The sequence below is a fragment of the Perognathus longimembris genome, chromosome 13 (assembly GCF_023159225.1).
Source record: "Perognathus longimembris pacificus isolate PPM17 chromosome 13, ASM2315922v1, whole genome shotgun sequence".
NCBI classification, from domain to species: Eukaryota; Metazoa; Chordata; class Mammalia; order Rodentia; family Heteromyidae; genus Perognathus; species Perognathus longimembris.
The window spans coordinates 52490319-52510050 of NC_063173.1; the positions used below are offsets into that span (position 1 = coordinate 52490319).

The window sequence follows — 19732 nt, forward strand, 5'->3', positions numbered from 1 at the left end:
ATAAAGAAGACATTTCTTTTTGGACAATGTCACCCCTTCCCTTGCTCTCTCCCAGTTTTCCCCTCTCAAACCCCTCATCCAAGTTGTGTAGTTCATATTCAACATAGTGTCTAGTGAGTACCACTGCTGCTTTGTTCACCCTTTGTCCCTCCATTCCTATGACTCTTCCATAGATATGCATAGCTATGGTCTTCTGTTTTTTCTTTCTTTGTTAAAAATTTTTCACAGTTTTAATGTCCATGATATTCTTTCACTTTCTCAAAAATCTGATAGCTAAAGCACTTTTTTTTAATCCAATGTTTATAAAGAAGGAAGCCAAGATTTGTAAATTAAGTGTCATATTCAAGGTCACTCTTCTAATGTGTGAACATAGTCATGAAGAGCTTAGAATTAAGAGTTCCAGGGACAACGCTTTTGCTTCTGTGTAGAACAGCAGCACTGCTTTCTTTTTTTTTTCTTCTTCTTTTCTATCTTAAAATCTTACCTCTGTTTTTTTCATGTAGGTCCTGGGGCTTGAACTCAGAATGTGGGCACTGTCCCTTAGCTTTTTCACTCAAGGTTGGTGCTCTACCACTTGAGCCACACCTCCATTAATGATGTGTGTGTGTGTGTGTGTGTGTAACTGGAGATAAGAATCTCTTAGATTCATTTGCCTGGGCTGGATATGAATGAAGATCCTCAGATCTCCGCCTCCTGAATAGCTAGCTAAGATTATAGACATGAGCCACCAGCACCTGACCTACCTGTACTACTCAGGAGGCTGAGATCTGAAGATCAAAATTCAAAATCATCCCAGACAGAAAAATCCAGGCGACTCCTGGATTTCCAATTAACCAGGAGAAAAGCCACACTTGCCATGTGGTAGAGTGCCCGCTAGATCAATAAAGCTGAGAGAGTAGGACTCCTTCCATTCAAGCCTTGATGCTGCCCTTAGGAAAAGAAAAAAAAAAGTAGAGAAGACAAAGGAGATGATCAGAGTCACCCCACCTGTCATCCTCCCCATCCCCCCTTCCTCTTGATCCATGTTGCATTTCCCACTTCCTTTATTACATATGGACGTGGAGTATTCTGCCTGTACTTGTCCCTCCTACCTTTTCCATTGTCTATCATCATCCCCAAAGCCTCGCTACCCAGTCGTACCTTGTTCCAGCTTATTTTTTTTTCCCATGAAAATATTTGGTTGTTGTTTATTTACTCAGCACTATACTTGCTACTACTGTGTAGAGTAAGACACTCATAAAGTAACTTCTTGGCATATCATGATAGTTATTTGGGCTTGTCTTACAGTGTTCTTACCATACCTACCTTCCATTACCAAGTTCTTGATTTTGGAGCAGGTTTTTGGCACAAACTCTGTTACTTAATGAACTCTGAGATAACATCAATCTGGGATTCAGGAAACATTTAAAATGATTGTGCTGAATGTTAAAATCACACCATTAATGATATATCATTGTTTTGATGTACATGAACAGCACCTCGGCTCACAAGACATGAGCACTGTAGGCAGCTATCTCTTGTTGGAGCTAATGTGCCGTGTCTGTAGTGATAACTGTGAGTGTACACTGTATGATCCCATCCATCCACCGTGTGTGTGTGTGTGTGTGTGTGTGTGCGCGCGCGCGCGCGCATGCGTGCCTGTCATAGGGCTTGACCTCAGAATCTGGACGCTGTCCCTGAGCTTTTGTTGCTCAAGGGTAGTGTTCAATTACTTGAGTCACAGCTCCATGTCTCACTTTTTAGTGCTTAGTTGGAGTTAAAAGTCTCATGGACTTTCCTGCCTGGGCTGGCTTTGAACCAAGATCCCTAAATCTCAGCCTCCAGAGTGGCTAGGATTATAGGTGTGAGCCACTGGTGCCTGGCTCCATCCAGCAATTTTTAAATTATGCAGACCTTAATGATATATTACATGTATTTATTATATAAAATGTATACAATGTGTGCAGGGCACCTGTAGCTCACACCTGTAACCCTAGCTATTCAGGAGGCTGAGATCTGAGGATATTTGTTCCAAGTCAGCCCAGGCAGGAAAGTTTGTGAGACTCTTGTCTCCAATTAACCACCAGAAAACCAGAAATGGTGCTGTGGCTCAACGTGGTAGAAGGCTAGCCTTGAGCAAAAGAGCTCAGGGACAGCACCCAGGCCCCGAGTTCAAGCCCCACGACTGATTAAAAACAAACAAACAACAACAACAAAAACCTTTGCTCCTCTTCTGAAAAGAAAAACTTTGGCTATTTCCCCGAAGGTGGGAAGGAATCAAGGCTTTTTGTTACTACCTTCAGCTCTGAGCACAGAGTCTGGCACCTGCACAGTTGGCCCTCAGCACATATCACCTAAAACAAAGCAAACTCTCTCTCCACCATCCATCCTCCCTCTGCAAAGAAAAACACATAAACAGGACATTGTGCTGAGCAAAATAAGGGAGTCTCCACAAGACCAGTACTGCAGTGTCACTTCTCTGAGTGTCATCACTGAGATGTGGCTTTCTCCCCAAGGGTTCGTGTGTAGAGGCGTGGTCCTCACTGTGATGTTATTAAAATGTGGTGGAAGTCAAGGACTTGGGGGTTCATGCTTATAATCTTAGCTATTGGGGTGAGATCTGAGGATTGTGATTCAAAACCAGCTAGGACAGGAAGTCTGTGAGACTCTTATCTTCAGTGAACCAGCAAAAATGCCAGAAAATGGATCTGTGATCAGGTGTTAGAGTGGCACTCTTGAGTCACAAAGCTAAAGGATAGTGCCTAGCCCTGAGTTCAAACCCCAGTACCTACACAAAAAGAGGGGGAGGAGAAGAAAGGGAAGGAGAAGGAAAAGGAGGAGGAGGTGGTGGTGGAGAAGAAAGAGGAGGAGGAAGAGCAAGATTGTGGAGATTTAAGGCAAGACACTCAAACTGGATTAGAGTAAGCTAAGCCCATCTCTGAGACTTGTTTTTTCCCCTTTCTTTCCTGAACATTTTATTAGTCAGTAATCTTTTGGTTCCAACAGAATCTGACATAAGAGGGAACTTGGTTTACATAACCAAATCCTGGGCTTTGGCTGTAGGCATAGCTTTATCAGAATCTGCAGCGATGTCTTCTCCATCTCTTGCCTCTGGTTTTCTGAGCCATGTGGTCAATTTAAGCAGATTCCCCCACAGAAGTGGCATAAGTCATCATTGCCTCTGGCGATATTCCTGGCCCTGCTACTTCCCCCAAGGAACATCTCAAGCCCAATTATGGTTGACTTTAACTGGTTATTAAGGCTTGGTCGTCTACAATACTATTACAGATCATTGTTAGGATTTAATTAGTGAAGTCTTAGGATGGTGTCCAGTGATTCTGTTGCATAGTATCCAGATTCTTGTGTAATTCTCTCCTTTTGAGTAACTTATTTTTAACCAATAATACACTGTCAGTGCTGGGGGATTGTCACTTTTGTGATTAAGACTTGCATCAGAATAGCAGCTCTCTTTCTTGTTGGCATGTATGACAGCAATGTTAGAGAGCACAAGGAACTTCAGCTGGGAATTCCTCAGCAAAACAACAACAAAACCCAAGACCATCAGTCCAACAACAGCCCTGGAGGAATTGAATCTTGCCCAAACTGTGAAAATAAACTTGAGAACAGATCCTTTCTCTATGCAACCTCATCCCTGATCACAGCTTCATGAGACGCTATGATCAGAAGACCCAGCTAAGGCTTAGCCAGATTTCTGAGTCACAGAAGCTGTAAGAACAATACATGTATGTGGTTCTAAGCCACTAAGGTTTTGGACTAACTGTTGCATAGACAATTAGTACATTGCAGTTGTGTAACTTGAGTGTGGGGGCACATGAGGACAAGTTCCCTGTGGAATGAAAGGAGAGAATAGGAATTCCATCTCCCCAAAGAAAAAGGAAGGTGTAGCCGCCAGAAGTAGGGGTAGGGTGGTGGTAGTAGAATCTTATCAGGCAAAACCAGTAGCTGTTTGCACATCTGTCTGGGAATATCAGAAGACAGCCACAAATGCATACAGAGCTATGGACCTGATTCATACAGACGCGATAGTATGGAATTGTGCAAGAATGGATGAAATATGCACCAAAAAGAGAATAGTCCAGGCCAGACCTCTTGGGAACAACAACAATTTAAAGGTGGAAGAAGAGAGAAAAGGTTAAGACAGAGGTAGAGGAAGGTTTGTGTCTGGTGTCTGACAAATACAATTTAGCTGGTAAGAGATGTATCTGAGGAGCCCCCAGCCTTTGGTTAGATGTTAGCTGTAATCCAAGCTACTCAGGAGGCTGGGATCTGAGGATCACAGTTTGAAGCCAGCCCAGGAAGGGAAGTCCATTAAGACTCCTTTTTTTCTTTTTTCCAGTCTTGAACTCAGGTCCTGAGCACTGCCCCTGGCTTCTTTTTGCTCAAGGCTAGCACTCTGCCACTTGAGCACAACACCACTTCCGGTCTTTGCTATATATGTGGTGCTGAGGAATTGAACCTAGGGCTTCATGTATACAAGGCAAGTACTCTTGCCACTAGGCCATATTCCCTGCCCCCACCAAGACTCTTCTCTCCAATTAACCACTAAAAGGCTGAGGTGAACTTGGTGGCTCAAGCTGTAGCACCCTACAACATCCTAATGCTGGTGGTTCACACCTGCTATCATAGCCACTCAACAGGCTGATATCTGGAGGACCACAGATCCGGGTCAGTGTGGGCAGGAAAAAAAAAATCTGCCAGACTTCATCTCTAAAACAATCAGCAAAACACCAGGCTGGAGGTGTGACTCAAGTGGTAGAGTACCAGACTTGAGCAAGCAAGCCAAGTGAGATAATAAGGAGATAAGAACATTAGTTATTCTGACCTGATCATTACACATTGTAAACACGTTACTGAACTATCCACACTGTACCACATATGTAGGTACGATCATTAGGTGCTGATTAAAAATAAACAAAACAAAATACATGGGTAAGTTTGCAAAGGAGAAACACAGGGAGTGGACTCTGATCAGAAAAAGGTTTGTGACAGGTTGAGGGTCATCCTGGGCTGTGTCCTTCCATGGTCATCTGATTTCATCTCCGTTGCTTTTCTGAAGTTTTCATATCTTTCTGAGATAACAAGATCTAAACCTGCCCGGGAACTAGATGCATGCCAGGCTTCTGAAAAGAACTGGATAGTAAGTATTCTAGGCTTTTGCTAGCCATATGGTCTCTGTTGCAACCACTCAACTCTGCCATTGTGGTGCAGGCAGAAACAGCCAGGGGCAATACATCAACAAGTGATTACAGCAGGGTTCTGATGAACTTTGTGTTCCCAAAGACAAGCAGAAGCAAGAGCTGGCCTGTGGGCTGTGCTTGGCTGACCCTTGCCCTAGCCTCATGGAGAGGAGGTGGAGACACAGCAACCAGAGCACTTGCTGCAGCAAGGTTAGGATGGAGACCTCAGGGAAAGGGACATTCCTGGGAGAACAGGGTTCTTGCACGCATTTGGACATCTGTTACCACGAGAGTCCTCTTTATGTACCTGCCTGTCCTCATCCACTGGGAGCACCCTGAGACCAGCCAGTCAGTCCATGCAGTCAGTGGCTGACATATAAACATTTGTGAGATAAACAAGGCAGTAAAGAGGAAGGGACACCTTATTGAAGGAGGGGAAATTAAAAGAGACCTCCATGGAGAACTCTAGCAGTGACTCAGGAATCTTATTAGACATCAAGTTACTCCATGGATGTATAAGCAGAGAGGCAACTCTCTCTGTCATGTGCCTAAATTTCGGTGGTGAGCCCATCTGTATAAGACCAAGGAGATGGAGGAGGAGCCAGGGAAGGTGGATGTAGCCAGGTGCATTCTGAAACTCTGTCAAGAGGAGAGAAGAATGTGGAGGTGGGGTAAGGTGGTGAGGAGCCAAGTAGCTCCTGGGTGCATTTCTTTGTGCACCCCTCTAACAGGATGGACCGTATCTACTTGTTCCTGGCTTCCGTTTTGGAATCTTTCCTGAGAAAGGCCAGGGCCAGGCTGGGGTTTAGAATATTGTGAGTGGAAAATGAAGCCCTTGTGCAGCTCATACCTGGACACTGAGGATCCAAAGTCAGAAGACTCAACCAGGAAGGACCAAAAGAGTCCATCCTCTCATGGAGCCCATCCTACTCTGGGGAAAGATGATTGTAGAACCGAGATCAGGGGCCTGAAGACTAAGATAAATGCAGGAGGCAAGAGAAAGTAGAGGTACTGGGCCTGCTCAATAAACACATGGGAGTTATGTCTTGATGAGAGCAAGGGGATGAGCAAGATGTCTTTGGAGTTGAGTAATGTCAATAGGAATGTGCTCAAAACCTCCACAATCTGTCTTAGCCTGCCTGTCCATTCCTCCCTTCACACTTCCCAGTTCCAAGTGAATTTCCAACCAATCCTGAATGTGCCCTGCCATTTTCCCACCTCTCAAGCCTTTAAGCTGTTCCCTTTCCTTGGAATGTTCTTGCCCGCCTTCCTCATATCTGTGTGTGTGTGTGTGTGTGTGTGTGTGTGTGTGTTTGTGTGTGTGTAATACTAGGGCTTGAACTCAAGCTCTCCCTTAGCTTTTTCACTCAAGGCCACTTAAGCCACACCTCCATTTTCAGCTTTTTGCTGATTAATGGGAGAGAAAGACTCTCACCGATTTGCTGCAGCTGTCTGAATTTTGATCCTCAGATCTCAGACTTCTGAATATTTAAGATTCCTGGTGTGAGTCACTATGCCCAGCTTCTTCTTGTGTCTTAATCCTTTTTCTCTATCATGTCTCAGATGCGGCTTCCCTCAGTGAAACTTCTTGGATTCCATCTCCCAATAGGAGCAAGCCTTCCCTCATGTGGCCTCTTCATCTGTCTCTCCCAACAGAAAAGTGACACGGTCATCCCATCTGGTAGTATATAATAAGTACTGGAGATAGAAGCCATTTCCCAGGCAGCTCTTGTCTTCCCCTAACACAAAGCACAGGACTGAGGAAGCCAGCCTGGGCAGGAAAGCCCTTCAGACTCTTACCTCCAGTGGACCACCAAGAAGCTGGAAGTGGAGCTGTGGCTTAAGTGGCAGAGTGCTAGCCTTAGCACAAAAGCTCAGGGACATCCCCAGTCCCACAGCTAAGGAAACTGTCATAAAGGAAAGCCCTTTTGTTCAAGTAACATACATTAATAAGAATGTAAAAAAGTAAGTAACACGAAACAACATGTCAAAGCCAGTTCCTGAACATTGTGGCCACATTTCAGGTGCTCAGTAGCCACATGTGGCCAGCGGCTGGCTATGATTCTGGATGGTTTACACACTCAAGAAATTTCCTCAGGGCAGCACTACTCTGGACTTTTTTTTTTTTTTTTTTTTTTTTTTTTGCAAAGGAAGACATTGAGGCCCAGAGACGTGACACAACCTTGCCAAGCTTGTTATGGGCAGATCTGGGGAGGTACCCCTACTCCCCCCAGCCTGCCTCGATTTCCTGCCTGCCTCCTTCCTCCCTCTGGCGACTCCGGGCTCCCAGGAGCTTGGTGGGGCCCAGGGGCCATGGGCCCAGGCCGAGGGGGAGGGGAGCAGGGCTGGTCGGAGGGGATGTTTGTAACTGAGGCGAGCTCCAGATGCAGCACATTCCTGGTCAGGTCAGGCCTGCCCGGAGGCGCACTCGGGGAATTAGCTCTTCTGGAGAGCTCCAGCTCTTCTTCTTTCAGGAGTTGCCCGGCTTGGTGCCCAACCCAAGAGGCGCGCGCGCGCGCGATGGGGCAGAAGGGTCCCATGCTTGGGCTGAGACTTTAAAAAGGCTGTGAGGATTTAACTGGAAGAACTTTTGACTGGTCAAAGAAGAGTTGGCCTGGCAGGAAATCGCACCCTTCACGTCTTCCGAAGGTCTCCAAGTCCAGCACCGCGGGGCATCTGGAAACCCGGCCAGACCAACCCAGGCGCTGCATTTGGCGGGAATCAGATCTGCCTTCTCACCTGCAGCCTTATTGAAGGGGAGGTAGGTGGGGAGGAAGAGGAGGGAAAAAGTGAGGGAGGGAGGCATCCCGAAGTCTGTGTGTGTGTGTGCGTGCGTGTGTGTGTGTGTGTGTGTGTGTGTGCGTGCGTGTGTGTGGTGGGGGGGAGAGTGAGGGTTGAGAGGCCAGGGGAGGGGGCGCCCAGGAGCGCCCTGACCCGGCGGGCGGGAGGAAGGGAGGGATTGGGGAGGAGGGATGGGGTTGGTGGGAGGGGGGGCGAGAGGGGAGCCGGGCAGCCAATGGGAGGAAGGATCTCCTTTCAAAAGGGTTCGCCCGCAGCCAATGGGAGCGCGGAGGAGCGGATCCTGCTCACTCCATTCAAGAATCCCAAGTATTCAAGATGGACGGCCGGGAGTGTGGAAGGAGAAAAAGGGGGCGCGGGGGAGAAGCGCGAGATCGGCGGAGGTCCGGGGCATCGCGGCCCGCCAGACCCGGAGCCCAGGGTCCCGGACGACGGACAGAGGGGCGCACGCGGGAGGGGGGCGTCGGGAGAGGGATCGGGGAGGGGGGACCCCCTCGAGCCTGGCTGGGGAGAGGGGCTGGCGGAGTGCGGGAGAGGGCGTGAGAGGGAGATCGAGGCCAGGGAGGGGAGCAGAGAGGGAGAGAGAGCGCGCCCGGCAAGAAGGAGGTGGCAGGCAGAGGAACGTGACGAGGAGCCCTGTGTGGGAACCGTGACTCCCCAAAGGGTAACGCCGCCGATTCTCGGTTTTCTTCTCTTGGCGAGGGTGGTCTGGGTGTTTCTCTCGCGCGCTCTCTTTCTCTCTCTCCCTCCCTTTGCATGCTTCACTCACACGGGCATCCCCTCATTTATTTTTTTTTAATTCCCTTTCTGAGCAGTGTGGTCACCCGGGGGGGGTGCCCCCGGCTTGGCCTTTCTCAGGTGGCTTGTCATGAGGCGGCGGGGGGCGTGGTGGGTGGGGGGTGGGCTCCGGGCCTGGCCGGAGGCCGGGAGGCGCGTGCGTGGGTGAGGGGTGTGGAGCCACGCGGGGACCGAGGGGACCCCGGGGCCGGGCTGAGGTGGGGGCCAGTGCGGGGAGTTTTGAACCTCCGGAACTTGAAGGGCGTGAGCCGGTATCTGGGAGTGAGACTGGCTGCGGGGCGGTCCTCGCGGGATGGAGCGGGGTGCGCCCGCGCGCACGCCCGCCCGCCAGTTCTTGTATTGGGGTGAACGATGAGTGTGTGGCTGAGAGTTTGTGTGTGCCTGTGCACGCACGTGTGTGTGTGTGGTCCAGCCTCGAGGTGTGTGTTGGGGGGGGAGCACAGTTGGGCGTGGAGGGGGAGCGCCCCTCACCCCACACTTATCCAGCTGCCTCTCTCTAGTCCCTTTCACCGAACAGGGCATTCAGGACCCTCCTGGTCTCCTCCTCCCGGTCGCCATGGCTGCGGGGAGGGGGGTGGAGACGGTTGGAGCCAGCCCTCCCTCCTGCCCCTGCTGCTGCTCCAGCTCACCCCCCACCTGCCCTTTCTCTCCCTTCCACAGGCTGGGCCCCATCCCCTGCTGCTGGGGGGGGGGGCAGGGGCCGGAAGATGGTGGCCAATGAGGAGGGGGAGAGGGGAGAACTTGAGCCAGGGCCTCCCCTCCCCCCCATTTCCTCCCCGGTCTCTACATGGCTTCTGGAAGGAGCTGGTGGGGAGGGGGGTGATGGCTCCGGGGCCTAAGGTGGGGGAGGGGTCTTGCTGGCTAGTGACTCACTGGGCCCCACTCCTGAGGAATGAGTTGCTGGGTGTGTGTATGGGGGCGGGGGGTGAGGCCAGAGAGAGGCTCAGAGGGTCCCAGTTTCTTCTCCACTCCTGGGAGAGATCTGGGGAACCCCTTGGGGAATCATTGTCCCGAACTTTCTGGGTAGTCGGGTCTTTGCCCTGCTGCCTCCTGTTGGCCTGCTACATTTCCAGCTGGCTTGCCCAACCCCAGGAGCTAAAAGGCCCGGCTGCTGACCTTAGCGGGGGGCCTTGGTTTCCGTCCATTAGAACTGTGCGAAACCGAGCAGCAAGTCCCCATGTTTTTAGAGGACAGGAAAAACCTCAGCCTGGGAAGGCAAGAGAGAACTGCTACTCCTTCCTGAGGGAGGCCAGAGGGAAAAGCCCAGAGCTCCCCAGCGGAATCCTGTCTGCCGTTTCTCAGGCTGGCTGTGGAGGGAAGTGGCGGGAGTCTCCCAGAGGCTGCTCCCTGGCCTGGGAGGCCTGCGAAGATCAGGGCACAGAGGGATTACTCCTCAGTCTCTGCCCCTCAGGGCGGCCTCCAGCGTCTCCAGGCAGACCTGTACCTGGATTCTGGGAACGGTGGTTCTGGCCAGAATGTTGGCATGTGCCACCCTAGAACTTGTGCGTGGCTCTGAGCTTTTAGATGACCAAGTGTCCTTCCAGGATTGGAAGGATAGCCATCTGCCTTTGGATTTCAGTCAGTCTCCATTGTCCTGGGGCAGACGGGAGAACTGGACAATCTTAGTCTGGTTGTTGAGTCAGCAGACTGGATAGAAACCTCAGTTTGTAATCCCACGACCAATGGAAGATTATTTCAGTACATGAGAAGAAATTACTTTTACCATTTTGCTTACTGCCAAATCTGTAAATTGCTTAAAAAATCCCAGATAAGAGATGCCAAATATGGCTTAAGTTGCTTTCACCTCTAGATCTAGAAGCTTCTCCCTTCTGCCTAGGGACCTGTAAGTATACTTCCTCACTGGTCTATCTCCTCTAAGATTATCACCTCAGAACATTATTGGAAGTTACAAGGAAGGCAGATACCAGCGACTCAAGCTTATCAAACTACTCTGGAGGCTGAGATCTGAAGGTTTAAGTTCAAAGCCAGCTGCAGGCAGGAAAGTTCATGAGACTTATTTCCTATTAACCACCGAAAAGCTGGAAGTAGAGCTGTGGCTCAAGTAGTAGGGCACTAGCTTTGAGCAAAAAGAAGCTCAAGGTCAGTGGTCAGGCCCTGAGTTCAACCCTAAGACCAGCATCAAAAGAAAAAAGAAAGGGTCTTGGTGGAAAGGTCCCGCCTAGACAGAATGCTGACAGACATACAAATGTAAAAAGGAAAAAAAAAAATCTCATGGGAGTTGTCCTCAGACTCTTGAGATTTTTATTAGTTACTTCCTTTCCACTTGAGACTCAAGTGTTCCAACTCCCAGTACCCCTTCACCCAGCCTCATTGGACCTTGCTTCATCATTTAAAGAATTGTGGATCTCCTGAGAAGGAGCGAGAAAGAAGAGTGGATTAACCTGACGGAGAGGAGGGTTGTACTGAAGGAGCCTAGGCGGGCTGTGAGCTGAGTGGGCCAGGTCCTGGGAGGAGGGGTGAGGAGGCAGGGCCGGCATGCTTCTGCTGCTGGCCAGAGCTCTTTTCACATTGTGCTACTGTCTACACCTGTCACGAGCAGTGCAATGTTAAAAGGGCATTGGCCAGGTAGTGCTACCCAGCGCCAGCTGCCTCCTCAGCAATCTGGGCACCAGTCAGCTGCTAATAAAAGAGCTCGCGTGTACAGATCCACTTTTGTGTACAGGGACTGTGGTAGGGCATTGCATACATGTGAGCCTTCCTAACTTTTTTTTGTTTTTGTTTTTGGACAGGTGGCCATTCCCATTTGACTGATGAGAATACTGATGGCCAGAAGGTTTAAGCAGATTGGCTGAGGTTTTATCACTTATGTTAAGTGTAACCGGGTCCTAAATCTGATGATACGCCCATCATTTTGGAGGCCTGTCTAGAGAGCGGAGTTCTCTTACTGGAATGAGAGGGAAGGGGGTGGGAGTTGTGGTGCCATCTGCTGGTTATATAAAGGTATCTTTAAAAGCCTCCTGCCTAAGGATAAATGGAATGTCAGGGGATGGGGTTCTCGGGCAGTTTATTATTCTGGAAAGTGGGTGGAGAGGTATGTGGTGGGGGAATCATGAATTCCCAGAAGAGGATTTCCTTGACAAAAGGGGAAATGAGAAGGGCTAGCTCAGAAAGATGGTTGGGGGGGGGGGGGGGTTGGGGATATAGCCTAGTGGCAAGAGTGCCTGCCTCGGATACACGAGGCCCTAGGTTCGATTCCCCAGCACCACATATACAGAAAACGGCCAGAAGTGGCGCTGTGGCTCAAGTGGCAGAGTGCTAGCCTTGAGCGGGAAGAAGCCAGGGACAGTGCTCAGGCCCTGAGTCCAAGGCCCACGACTGGCAAAAAAAAAAAAAAGAAAGATGGTTGGGGGAGGGGGGAACCACAAACACCACCCTCATACCTGCAGCTCCTTCCTGGCTTTTAGAGCATGGAAGATCTCCCCTGCCTTCACCTGCAATCCTCTTGGCCACAGAGAACTTGATAGTGAGCTTTCTTATGAGTAGACCCTATCTGGACACAAGGTTTGGACAGCCAGGTGCTGATGTGTCACATCTGTAATCCTAGCTGCACAGGAGGCTGAGAGCCGAGGATTGCAGTTCAAAGCCATATCAGAAAAGTCTTGACTTGTCGCCAATTAACTGCCAAAAGTCAGAAGTGGAGGTGGGGCTCAAGTGCTAAGGCACCAGCCAGCCTTGACAGAGCACGAGGCTCAGAGAAAAAAAGGGTTTCCTTTACTCCTTTGTCTCCCAGAGTCCAGGTAACCCTCTAAGAACTAGTTTCAGTAAGTGGAGAAGGCATATTTGGGAACTTTTAAGAAGTGGCTAGGGCTGGGAATATGGCCCAGTGGCAAGAGTGCTTGCCTCTTATACATGAAGCCCTGGGTTCGATTCCCCAGCACCACATATATAGGAAAGGCCAGAAGTAGTGCTGTGGCCCAAGTGGTAGAGTGCCAGCCTTGAGCAAAAGCAGCTCAGGGACAGTGCCCAGGCCCTGAGTTCAAGCCCCTGGACTGGCAAAAAAAAAGTGTTTCGGTTTTGTAGGGCAGAAACTACCAGATAGATCAGCCTCAGTCTTCAGAAGATTGCTATATAGTATCCAGGCTTTTGCCCTCCCATTGTCCTTCCTCACCTGTGTGAGGTCCAAATCTCTCTCCTATCTACATAGCCTCTCCTACCTGATGCTGACAATGCTATTTGAGGTGGTACATACTCCAGTCTATTAAACAGTCTTGATGTCTTAAAAGAGCAGGAAATTTCCCTGTCCACTTGGGATGAAATGTAAGCTCTTTCCATTTAAATTTTTTTTGGGGGGGAAGGGGGTTACTAGGGCTTGAACTCAGGGCCTGGGCTCTGTCCCTGAGCCTTTTAGTGCTCAAGGCTAGCGCTCTGCCACTTGAGCCATAGCATCACTTCGGGTTTTTCGGTTTGTGTGGTACTGAGCAACCCAGGGCTTCATGAATACTAGGCAAGCACTCTTAACACTAAGGTACATTCCCAGCCCCCTGCCAGGCCCTCTTATTTGCCTTTTTTGCTCAAGACTTGTGATCAGCCACTTGAGCCACACTTCCATTTCTGGCTTTTTTGGTGGTTAATTGGCAACAAAGGTCATGGACTTTCCTTGCCCAGGCAGGTTTTGAACCATCCTCAGATCTCAGCCTCCTGAATAGCTAGGGTTACACGTGTGATGTGTGAGCCACCAGAAAGAACCTGGCCAAAAGATGTTTATGATGTGTATAGTGCCCTTCATCAATGGTCGGTACCCCTGAGTCAGCAATTTCATGTCGCTGCCTTCCAAATGCCCATTGTGTGTAATATTAACAATGCCACCTTCAACCATTTTCCACTTCCAACTGCCAGAGCAGCACCTTGACTAAAATGAGAATCTTTTCACCCTTAAGTGTATCTCAGCCCAGCAGAACATGGAACCAAGCAGAAAAAGAAAGAATAAAAGCTTAACCCAACTTGAAGGAAACTCTTATTTTTGAGATGAGTCATTTTGAATCCTCAATTCAGGCACAGGTAACACTTGTTCACAAGCATTCTCAAAGCCAGGAGCGATTTTTGGATGCTTTGGCTTGAAAACACTTCAAAAAAGCGCATCCTTTTACACAAAGCGAAACTTGACCACTCAGTGAAACCTGAATTGGTGGGGCCACCCACGAAGCGACTGCTGCCCCCTAGTGGTGTACAAAACACAGGCCCCTGGAGTTGCGGGCAGACTGGGGGACAGTCTTGGGTGCACACAAGGAAAGTCAGAACAGCTCCTCACGGGTGCTTTTCCCACTTTTTATTAAAAATAGAGCCAAACACTTTATGTATCATACAAAAGTTTCATTCGCTGGTGGCAGCCACGGGGGAGGCCCCGGTACCACTAAAGATCCACCCCTCCTCCAGGGGACTGGGTCCCGGGGAGCAGTGCTTGGGCTTTGGAGGAAACCCAAGAAGACTGCTTTCTGGCAACAGCCAGCAAAGGGGTGGGGCTGTTCCAGAGCAGCCTTCCCCACCCCACCCAATGGCAAAGGTTAGATACTCCAAAGTGCTTCTTTAGTGCCTAGGTAAACTAATAAGTAGAGTGAAATGAAACCCCTGTAATTCTTCCTTTCCAGGGCCTGGGATTTGGGTCTTTCCTTCCACTCCACCCCTCCCCACACACCTGAGGGGGAAAATGGTCTCCTCCTCTCTCCCAGATTCTGGGACTCCTTTGCTGATCTATAGTCTGGTTGGTCTCTTGGTGTTTGAGGCCAACTTTTTAATTCAAAGCCTAAGATTTGTCTCTGCTAATCAGTGTCATAACCCAACGTGTGTCATGTTCACTTAAAAAAAAAAGTGAGTCAAAATCTTTTTTTTTTTTCCCCTCTCTTATGGTCCTCTCTGCCTGAATTCACTCCCTGCCATCACTTCTGTCAGGCCTTAGGAACAAGGAACCACCACCCTTTCCTCTGCCCAGTTCTGTGTTTCTCTGACCGCTGCCCACTCCTCCTATGCCTTGAACACCCCTGGGATTATGCCAGACTCCTGTTCCAGTGGGGTCGTGGGAGTAATGTGGTAGAGGCAGGGAAGGTATTGGTTGGAGCCGGGTTTTCCCCCAGGGGTGGGGCAGTACTCATGCTGGTATGGACTGCTTGGCAGGGCCATGGGGTGGGTGGGTGAAGAGGGTGGGGCATGCGGAGGAAGGGCACAGCCTGCCTGAGCCCCTCAGTCCCAGCCGTTGTCCTTCACCATGTGTGACATTTCAATGATGTATTTCCCTTCTTTGTATTTCTGGCTTGTCTCAAAAGCTTGTTCCTGGTGGAGAGTGAAGAAGCAATGCACATAGGACAAAGGATTTCCCCTGCAGATCCCACAACTGGCTCAGGGCCTCCCACAGAGCAACCCAGTTCCCTCTGGATGGAGCAAAGAGCTAACATGCTCAGTGGGGCCTTGGATACCCACTTTCAAAGATGCCCACTTCCCTACCACCCAAGGAAGCACTTACATATTTCCAACCCAGTGTGGTCTTGCAGCTTTCGCAGAAAATGTCAGCTACCGAGTGGAGCCCCGTGAGCAGGAGGCGCTGTTCAGCTGGCCCACAGCCCACGTTGACCCTGTCTCAGGGAACAGGAAGGACGCAGCACCCAGTAGGGTTGCTCTTGTCAGTCTAGCCCCCAAAGAGACCCAAAGGACTCCCATCTAGAGAGAGGGAGAGCCAGGCCTGGTGGCTCACAACTGTAATCCTTACAACTCCTTGGGAACCGGAGGTCTGAGGATTATGGTTTGAAGCCAGACCCAGGCAGACAAATCTAAGAGACTCATGCCCAATTAACCAGCAAAAAAAGTCTGGAAGTGCAGGTGGGACTCAAGTGATAGGGTGCCAGCATTGAGCCAAGAAAAAAGGAACAACCTGTAGACCTACTTGCTTAAGAGGCTGAGATCTAAGGATCACAGCTCCTTGAGACTTAGCTCTCAGTAGCTAACAACAACAAAAAACCCGGCCGGAAATGATGATGTGGCTCAAAGTGTTAAAGTAGTAGCTTTGAGCACAAATGCTCAGGGACAGCACACACAAACTAAGTTAGAGGTAGGTCATAAGTTTGAACTCCAGTACTGGCACAATTAAAAAAAAAAAAAAAAAGAACTAGAAGCTCTTTCCCCAGGCAATCCACCCTTTTATAACTAGTGCCTGGGTCTTTTTTTCTCTCCAGGGCTTTGGTTTTAGTACTGCTCACACAGCCCATAAAACTGCAGGCTGATTTTTTCTGACCCTCTGGGCAAAAGGGGAGACAATGCCAGAGGCCTGAGATGACTCGATGGCCCACTTCCTTTCTCCACAGAGGAAAAATGGTCACAAGCACAAGCACACACACACACACACGCACACACAAAGAAAGAGGTAGACTCACACGGAGTTAAACAGGTAGGCTCGGCCATGGCTCCCTTGGAAAGACTGTGGAGACATAGGACAGACAATGACCACTGGGCAGCCACTGCCTGGACTAAGCCCCGGGCTGAGCTGTGTGTGAGGGGGGAGAAGTGCATTCCTGTCCCCCCCCCCCCAAATGATTGGGCTAGCCTGCTCTGAGAGAAAGGCCAGGAGTGCCAGGTTCCCCTCCTTTGTCATACCTTGGAGATAAGCTCATCGTGTTTGGCCAGATGTGCGCGGCAGTGGACACAGCTGTACGTGCGGTGGCAGCGGGGCAGGTAGCTTCGGAAGGTCTTGGTGGGTAGACAGGCAGGGGCTGGGCCAGGGTCACAGCTGGGCATGACGGGTTGAAGGACGATGCCCTGGCGGGCTGGAGGGGCTGGGGCTGTGCAGCCCCCACAAAGCCGGTCGCAGGTGAAACAGCGGAGCAGGTTGGCTAGAGCCGTGTTTCAGGGCAGGAGAAATGTGGGGGGGCTGCCCGGCCAGGGCCCCCCCAGACGAGAACCAGATAGAAATGGAAGTTACCTAGGAAGACAAGAAAGGGGCATCAAGGAGTTGTGATCTCATGAGGTCACTTGGGGGGGGCGGGGAGGAGGAGGCTGCTCAGGTCATCTCTATCTCTGCCTTCCCCATCACCATCATCACCATCCGCTATCCTCAGCTTCCTCTGGCCCCATCTCCCTGGCCTCTGGAGTCTCTATCTCTGACAAGCATGGCAGCAGTTCTGGGCTTCTTATGCCATGGCCAGGGAATTGCTCTCTCTCTCTCTCTCTCTCTCTCTCTCTCTCTCTCTCTCTCTCCTGGGGAGGTAGTAGCCTCCACCATTTTCCACTGAGAACAGCTCCGCTGGCACAATGGCTGCCGTGGGAGCTGTGCCACCTTCTAGGGCGCTCCTGTGTTCCGCTCTTCTGTGAGGCTCTGCACCCCAAAGCACAGGGAGGCCCCTGGGCCTCGGGGCCTTTTCAAAGTCCCTGCTGCTTTCTTCCTCTTCTTTTTCTTTCTTAAGGTATCCATTTACAATTCAATTCGATCCTGAAGAAATTTCATGGGGGAGAGAGGAAAGAGGCCTGTGGTAGGTATATGCACCTGCTTTAGCTTGCTACTTGGGCTCGATCTTGTCCCCCCAAGAATACACGAGAACTTTATGGAGGGCTCCTTCTGCTCCGGTGACCTCTCCTGTGGATGATCCCCAATCGTGCATCCTGAGCTGCAGTTCGTGGCTTAAGTGGGGGAGCCTTCTGTCTTCTCAGCCTCTGGACCACTTGTTCTGTCTTTTCTCCTCTGCCTCTCTCTCCTCTCCTCTTTCTCTTTCTCCTGACTATTTACTTGCCCCATGAGTGACAGGCACCCAACCCTGAGAGAGAAAATATCTTTTCCTTTGTCAAATCTGCCAACTGGACCAATGGGAACTGAGCAGCACGTCAGAGCAGGCCGACTCCAGCGTTGTATGGAGCTGTGTGGCTGCAATATATTCACATATCCACGGCAAGCAACAGAAACACGCACATCCACAGTAAACAGCAGGGAAAAAAAAGGGGTGGTGGGAGGGGGGAAGCAAACTCCTTCTTTTTAAAGGCTGTGCTTTAGGGCACAAGGTAGGGAAAAAAATGTTTCTCCCTGGAGCTAGGTCAAAACAGCTGTCTGAAAACGACTGCTAGGTTCTGATTAGCAATCTTGAGGAAGATGTTGGTCCCTGCTCTGTCCAATCCAAAGTGGCTGAGGTTCTGGAGGCAGAGGATACGCAGGGAGGGGTCCTCTGGGGGCTCTGATAAGCAGGTGAGGCGCTGCTGTGTCTTTCACGGGGGCGGGGGGGGGGGTGCTCCTGCCCTTGTGGGTGGGGTCACCCAGGGCTCCTCCAAAGATGTCATCCGGGGTCTTCTGGCAATGTTAGACACCCCTCCCCCCCCCCCCAGGCAGAGAAGGCAGTGTGGCTTCCGTTGCCAGGGCAAACAGGCTCCCTCTGTGCCCTGTGGGTTCAAGCGCCCTGGCTGTTCCATTCCTTCCTTGGGCTGCCAGGCAGTCTCTCCAGCAAAACAAAAACAGAAATCCGGCTTCAGTTTCCAGGTCCTCTCCCCCTGGCTGGGTCCCAAGAAGACACCTTGGGCTGAATTCAGGGTGACATTGGGTTCTGGCTGCAAGAAATGGGTCCTCCTCCAGGGGAGGTGCCAGGTGAGCATGTCTACCCACTTCACAGGTCTGCCTTCCACACACACCACCGTGAGAAGCTCCTACTTCCGAGCCCAGGAAAGGAGGGCCAGTTAAGGTCCCCCCCCCCCCCCTTGCTCCTTCCCCAGCTTCCATCTGTCACGCCTCCCTCCCTCTCCCCTGGTTTCTAGTCCAGCCCAGGAGAGGCTGCAAGGAGAAAGAAAACGGCCAGGAAAATCACAGAAGGAAGAGTAGGGGTCATTTCTTTCCCCTTCTCTGATCACAAGGGAAAAGAAAATGGAGCAAATGATTAGGAGGGGGGGGAGATGAATGTGAGCCCCAGTATGAGCTGAGGCTGTCTGTACTAGGGAAGGGGTGAGGAAAGACTGACAGGGGGGACTGACAGCTGACAGCAGAGGCTAGGAGGTAGAGGCTGAAGGCACCAGGTGTGAAGCCCTGGTGCATTTCCGGTGGGGAAAAGCAGGGGTTAGGGGGGTAGGAGGACACCTGCTCACAATACATGTTCTGTTCTACTCTAAGGTTTCACCCCTCCTGGGCTAGCATTTTCAGTATGGTATGGTCCAGATAATTAGCAGCGGCAGCTAGCTCCCAGGGCGGGCTCTGGGGGTCTGTACCAGCCGCAAAACAATCAACACTGGTGCCTGATGCTATAGCCAATGACGCCAGGAAAGAAGTGCGGGAATCATTATCAGAGCTGGGTGAAGGATGGGCGAGCTGAGAGAGAGGCAGAGAGAGAGACCTAGAGAGGAGCAGAGCAGAAGCAGCAGGGAGGGGGAAGGGAGGACAAAGGGTGGATGAATAATGCTTTTTTTTTCTTTTTTTTTTTTTTTTGCGAAGAGGAGAAAGCAACACGCAGAAGGAAGAGGAAATTTGCAAAAGGAAGAAAAAAATTGATTTGGAGAAGGGCTGCCCCCTCACCTTGAAGTCTGCTCCAGAGATCTCCGTCTATCTCTCTCTGTCTCTCTGTCTCTCTGTCTCTCTCTCTCAATCTCTCTGCTCACTCTTCTCTCTTCTCTTTTCAGCTCCTTCAATGGGGAAAGGGGTTGGAGGGTCGTGAGGGGCTGGAGATTGGGGCTGCGAGGCTAGGAGGCTGCTGGAGGGGCCAGAGGGTGCCCCTAGTTCTGTACCTCGGTCTGTGGGTGAATGTGGCCGTGTGTTGTGGAACTGCATCATAACACTGTGAGTCATCTGTCCCCCCCCACCCCCCCTCACCTCCCACGTCAGAGCAGGGCTGGGAGACACAGGAGGCGGGGTGGGAGGAAAGGAGGGGGCAGGCGTCCAGGGACAAGGCTTTGGGGTAGTGCTAAGAGGGAGAGGGTGGGCAGAAGAGTGGGTTCAGGGTGTCAGAGCTGATGAGGAGCAAGAGGAAAAGCAGGATGTGAAGTAGTGGTGT

General features: G+C 50.7%; 1 protein-coding gene across 2 annotated transcripts; it reads right to left on the reverse strand.

Annotated features, from left to right (window-relative positions):
• Nucleotides 1-14628: 14628 nt before the first annotated feature.
• On the reverse strand, nt 14629-19477 carry Ypel4 (yippee like 4). 2 transcript variants are annotated; one of them, XM_048360700.1, is made up of 5 exons: nt 19258-19477; nt 16374-16558; nt 16154-16197; nt 15250-15358; nt 14629-15059 (listed from the first exon to the last, which is right to left on the reverse strand). In XM_048360700.1, the coding sequence occupies exons 2-5, from the start codon at nt 16512-16514 to the stop codon at nt 14970-14972; spliced, it is 384 nt and encodes a 127-aa protein (XP_048216657.1). In that variant the 5' UTR covers nt 16515-16558; nt 19258-19477; the 3' UTR covers nt 14629-14969. The 2 variants fall into 2 exon arrangements, with proteins under 2 accessions (XP_048216657.1, XP_048216656.1); XM_048360699.1 differs by having other exon boundaries at nt 16374-16698.
• Nucleotides 19478-19732: the final 255 nt, after the last annotated feature.

Excerpts from the sequence above, each read along its gene's own strand:
- Ypel4 (XM_048360700.1), bottom strand. The coding sequence starts at position 16,514 with ATGCCCAGCTGTGACCCTGGCCCAGCCCCTGCCTGTCTACCCACCAAG. Across the intron at positions 16,198-16,373 it reads ACGATGAGCTTATCTCCAAG|TCTTTCCAAGGGAGCCATGG; the intron begins GTATGACAAAGG and ends ATGTCTCCACAG. Across the intron at positions 15,359-16,153 it reads GCCTACCTGTTTAACTCCGT|GGTCAACGTGGGCTGTGGGC; the intron begins GTGAGTCTACCT and ends TCCCTGAGACAG.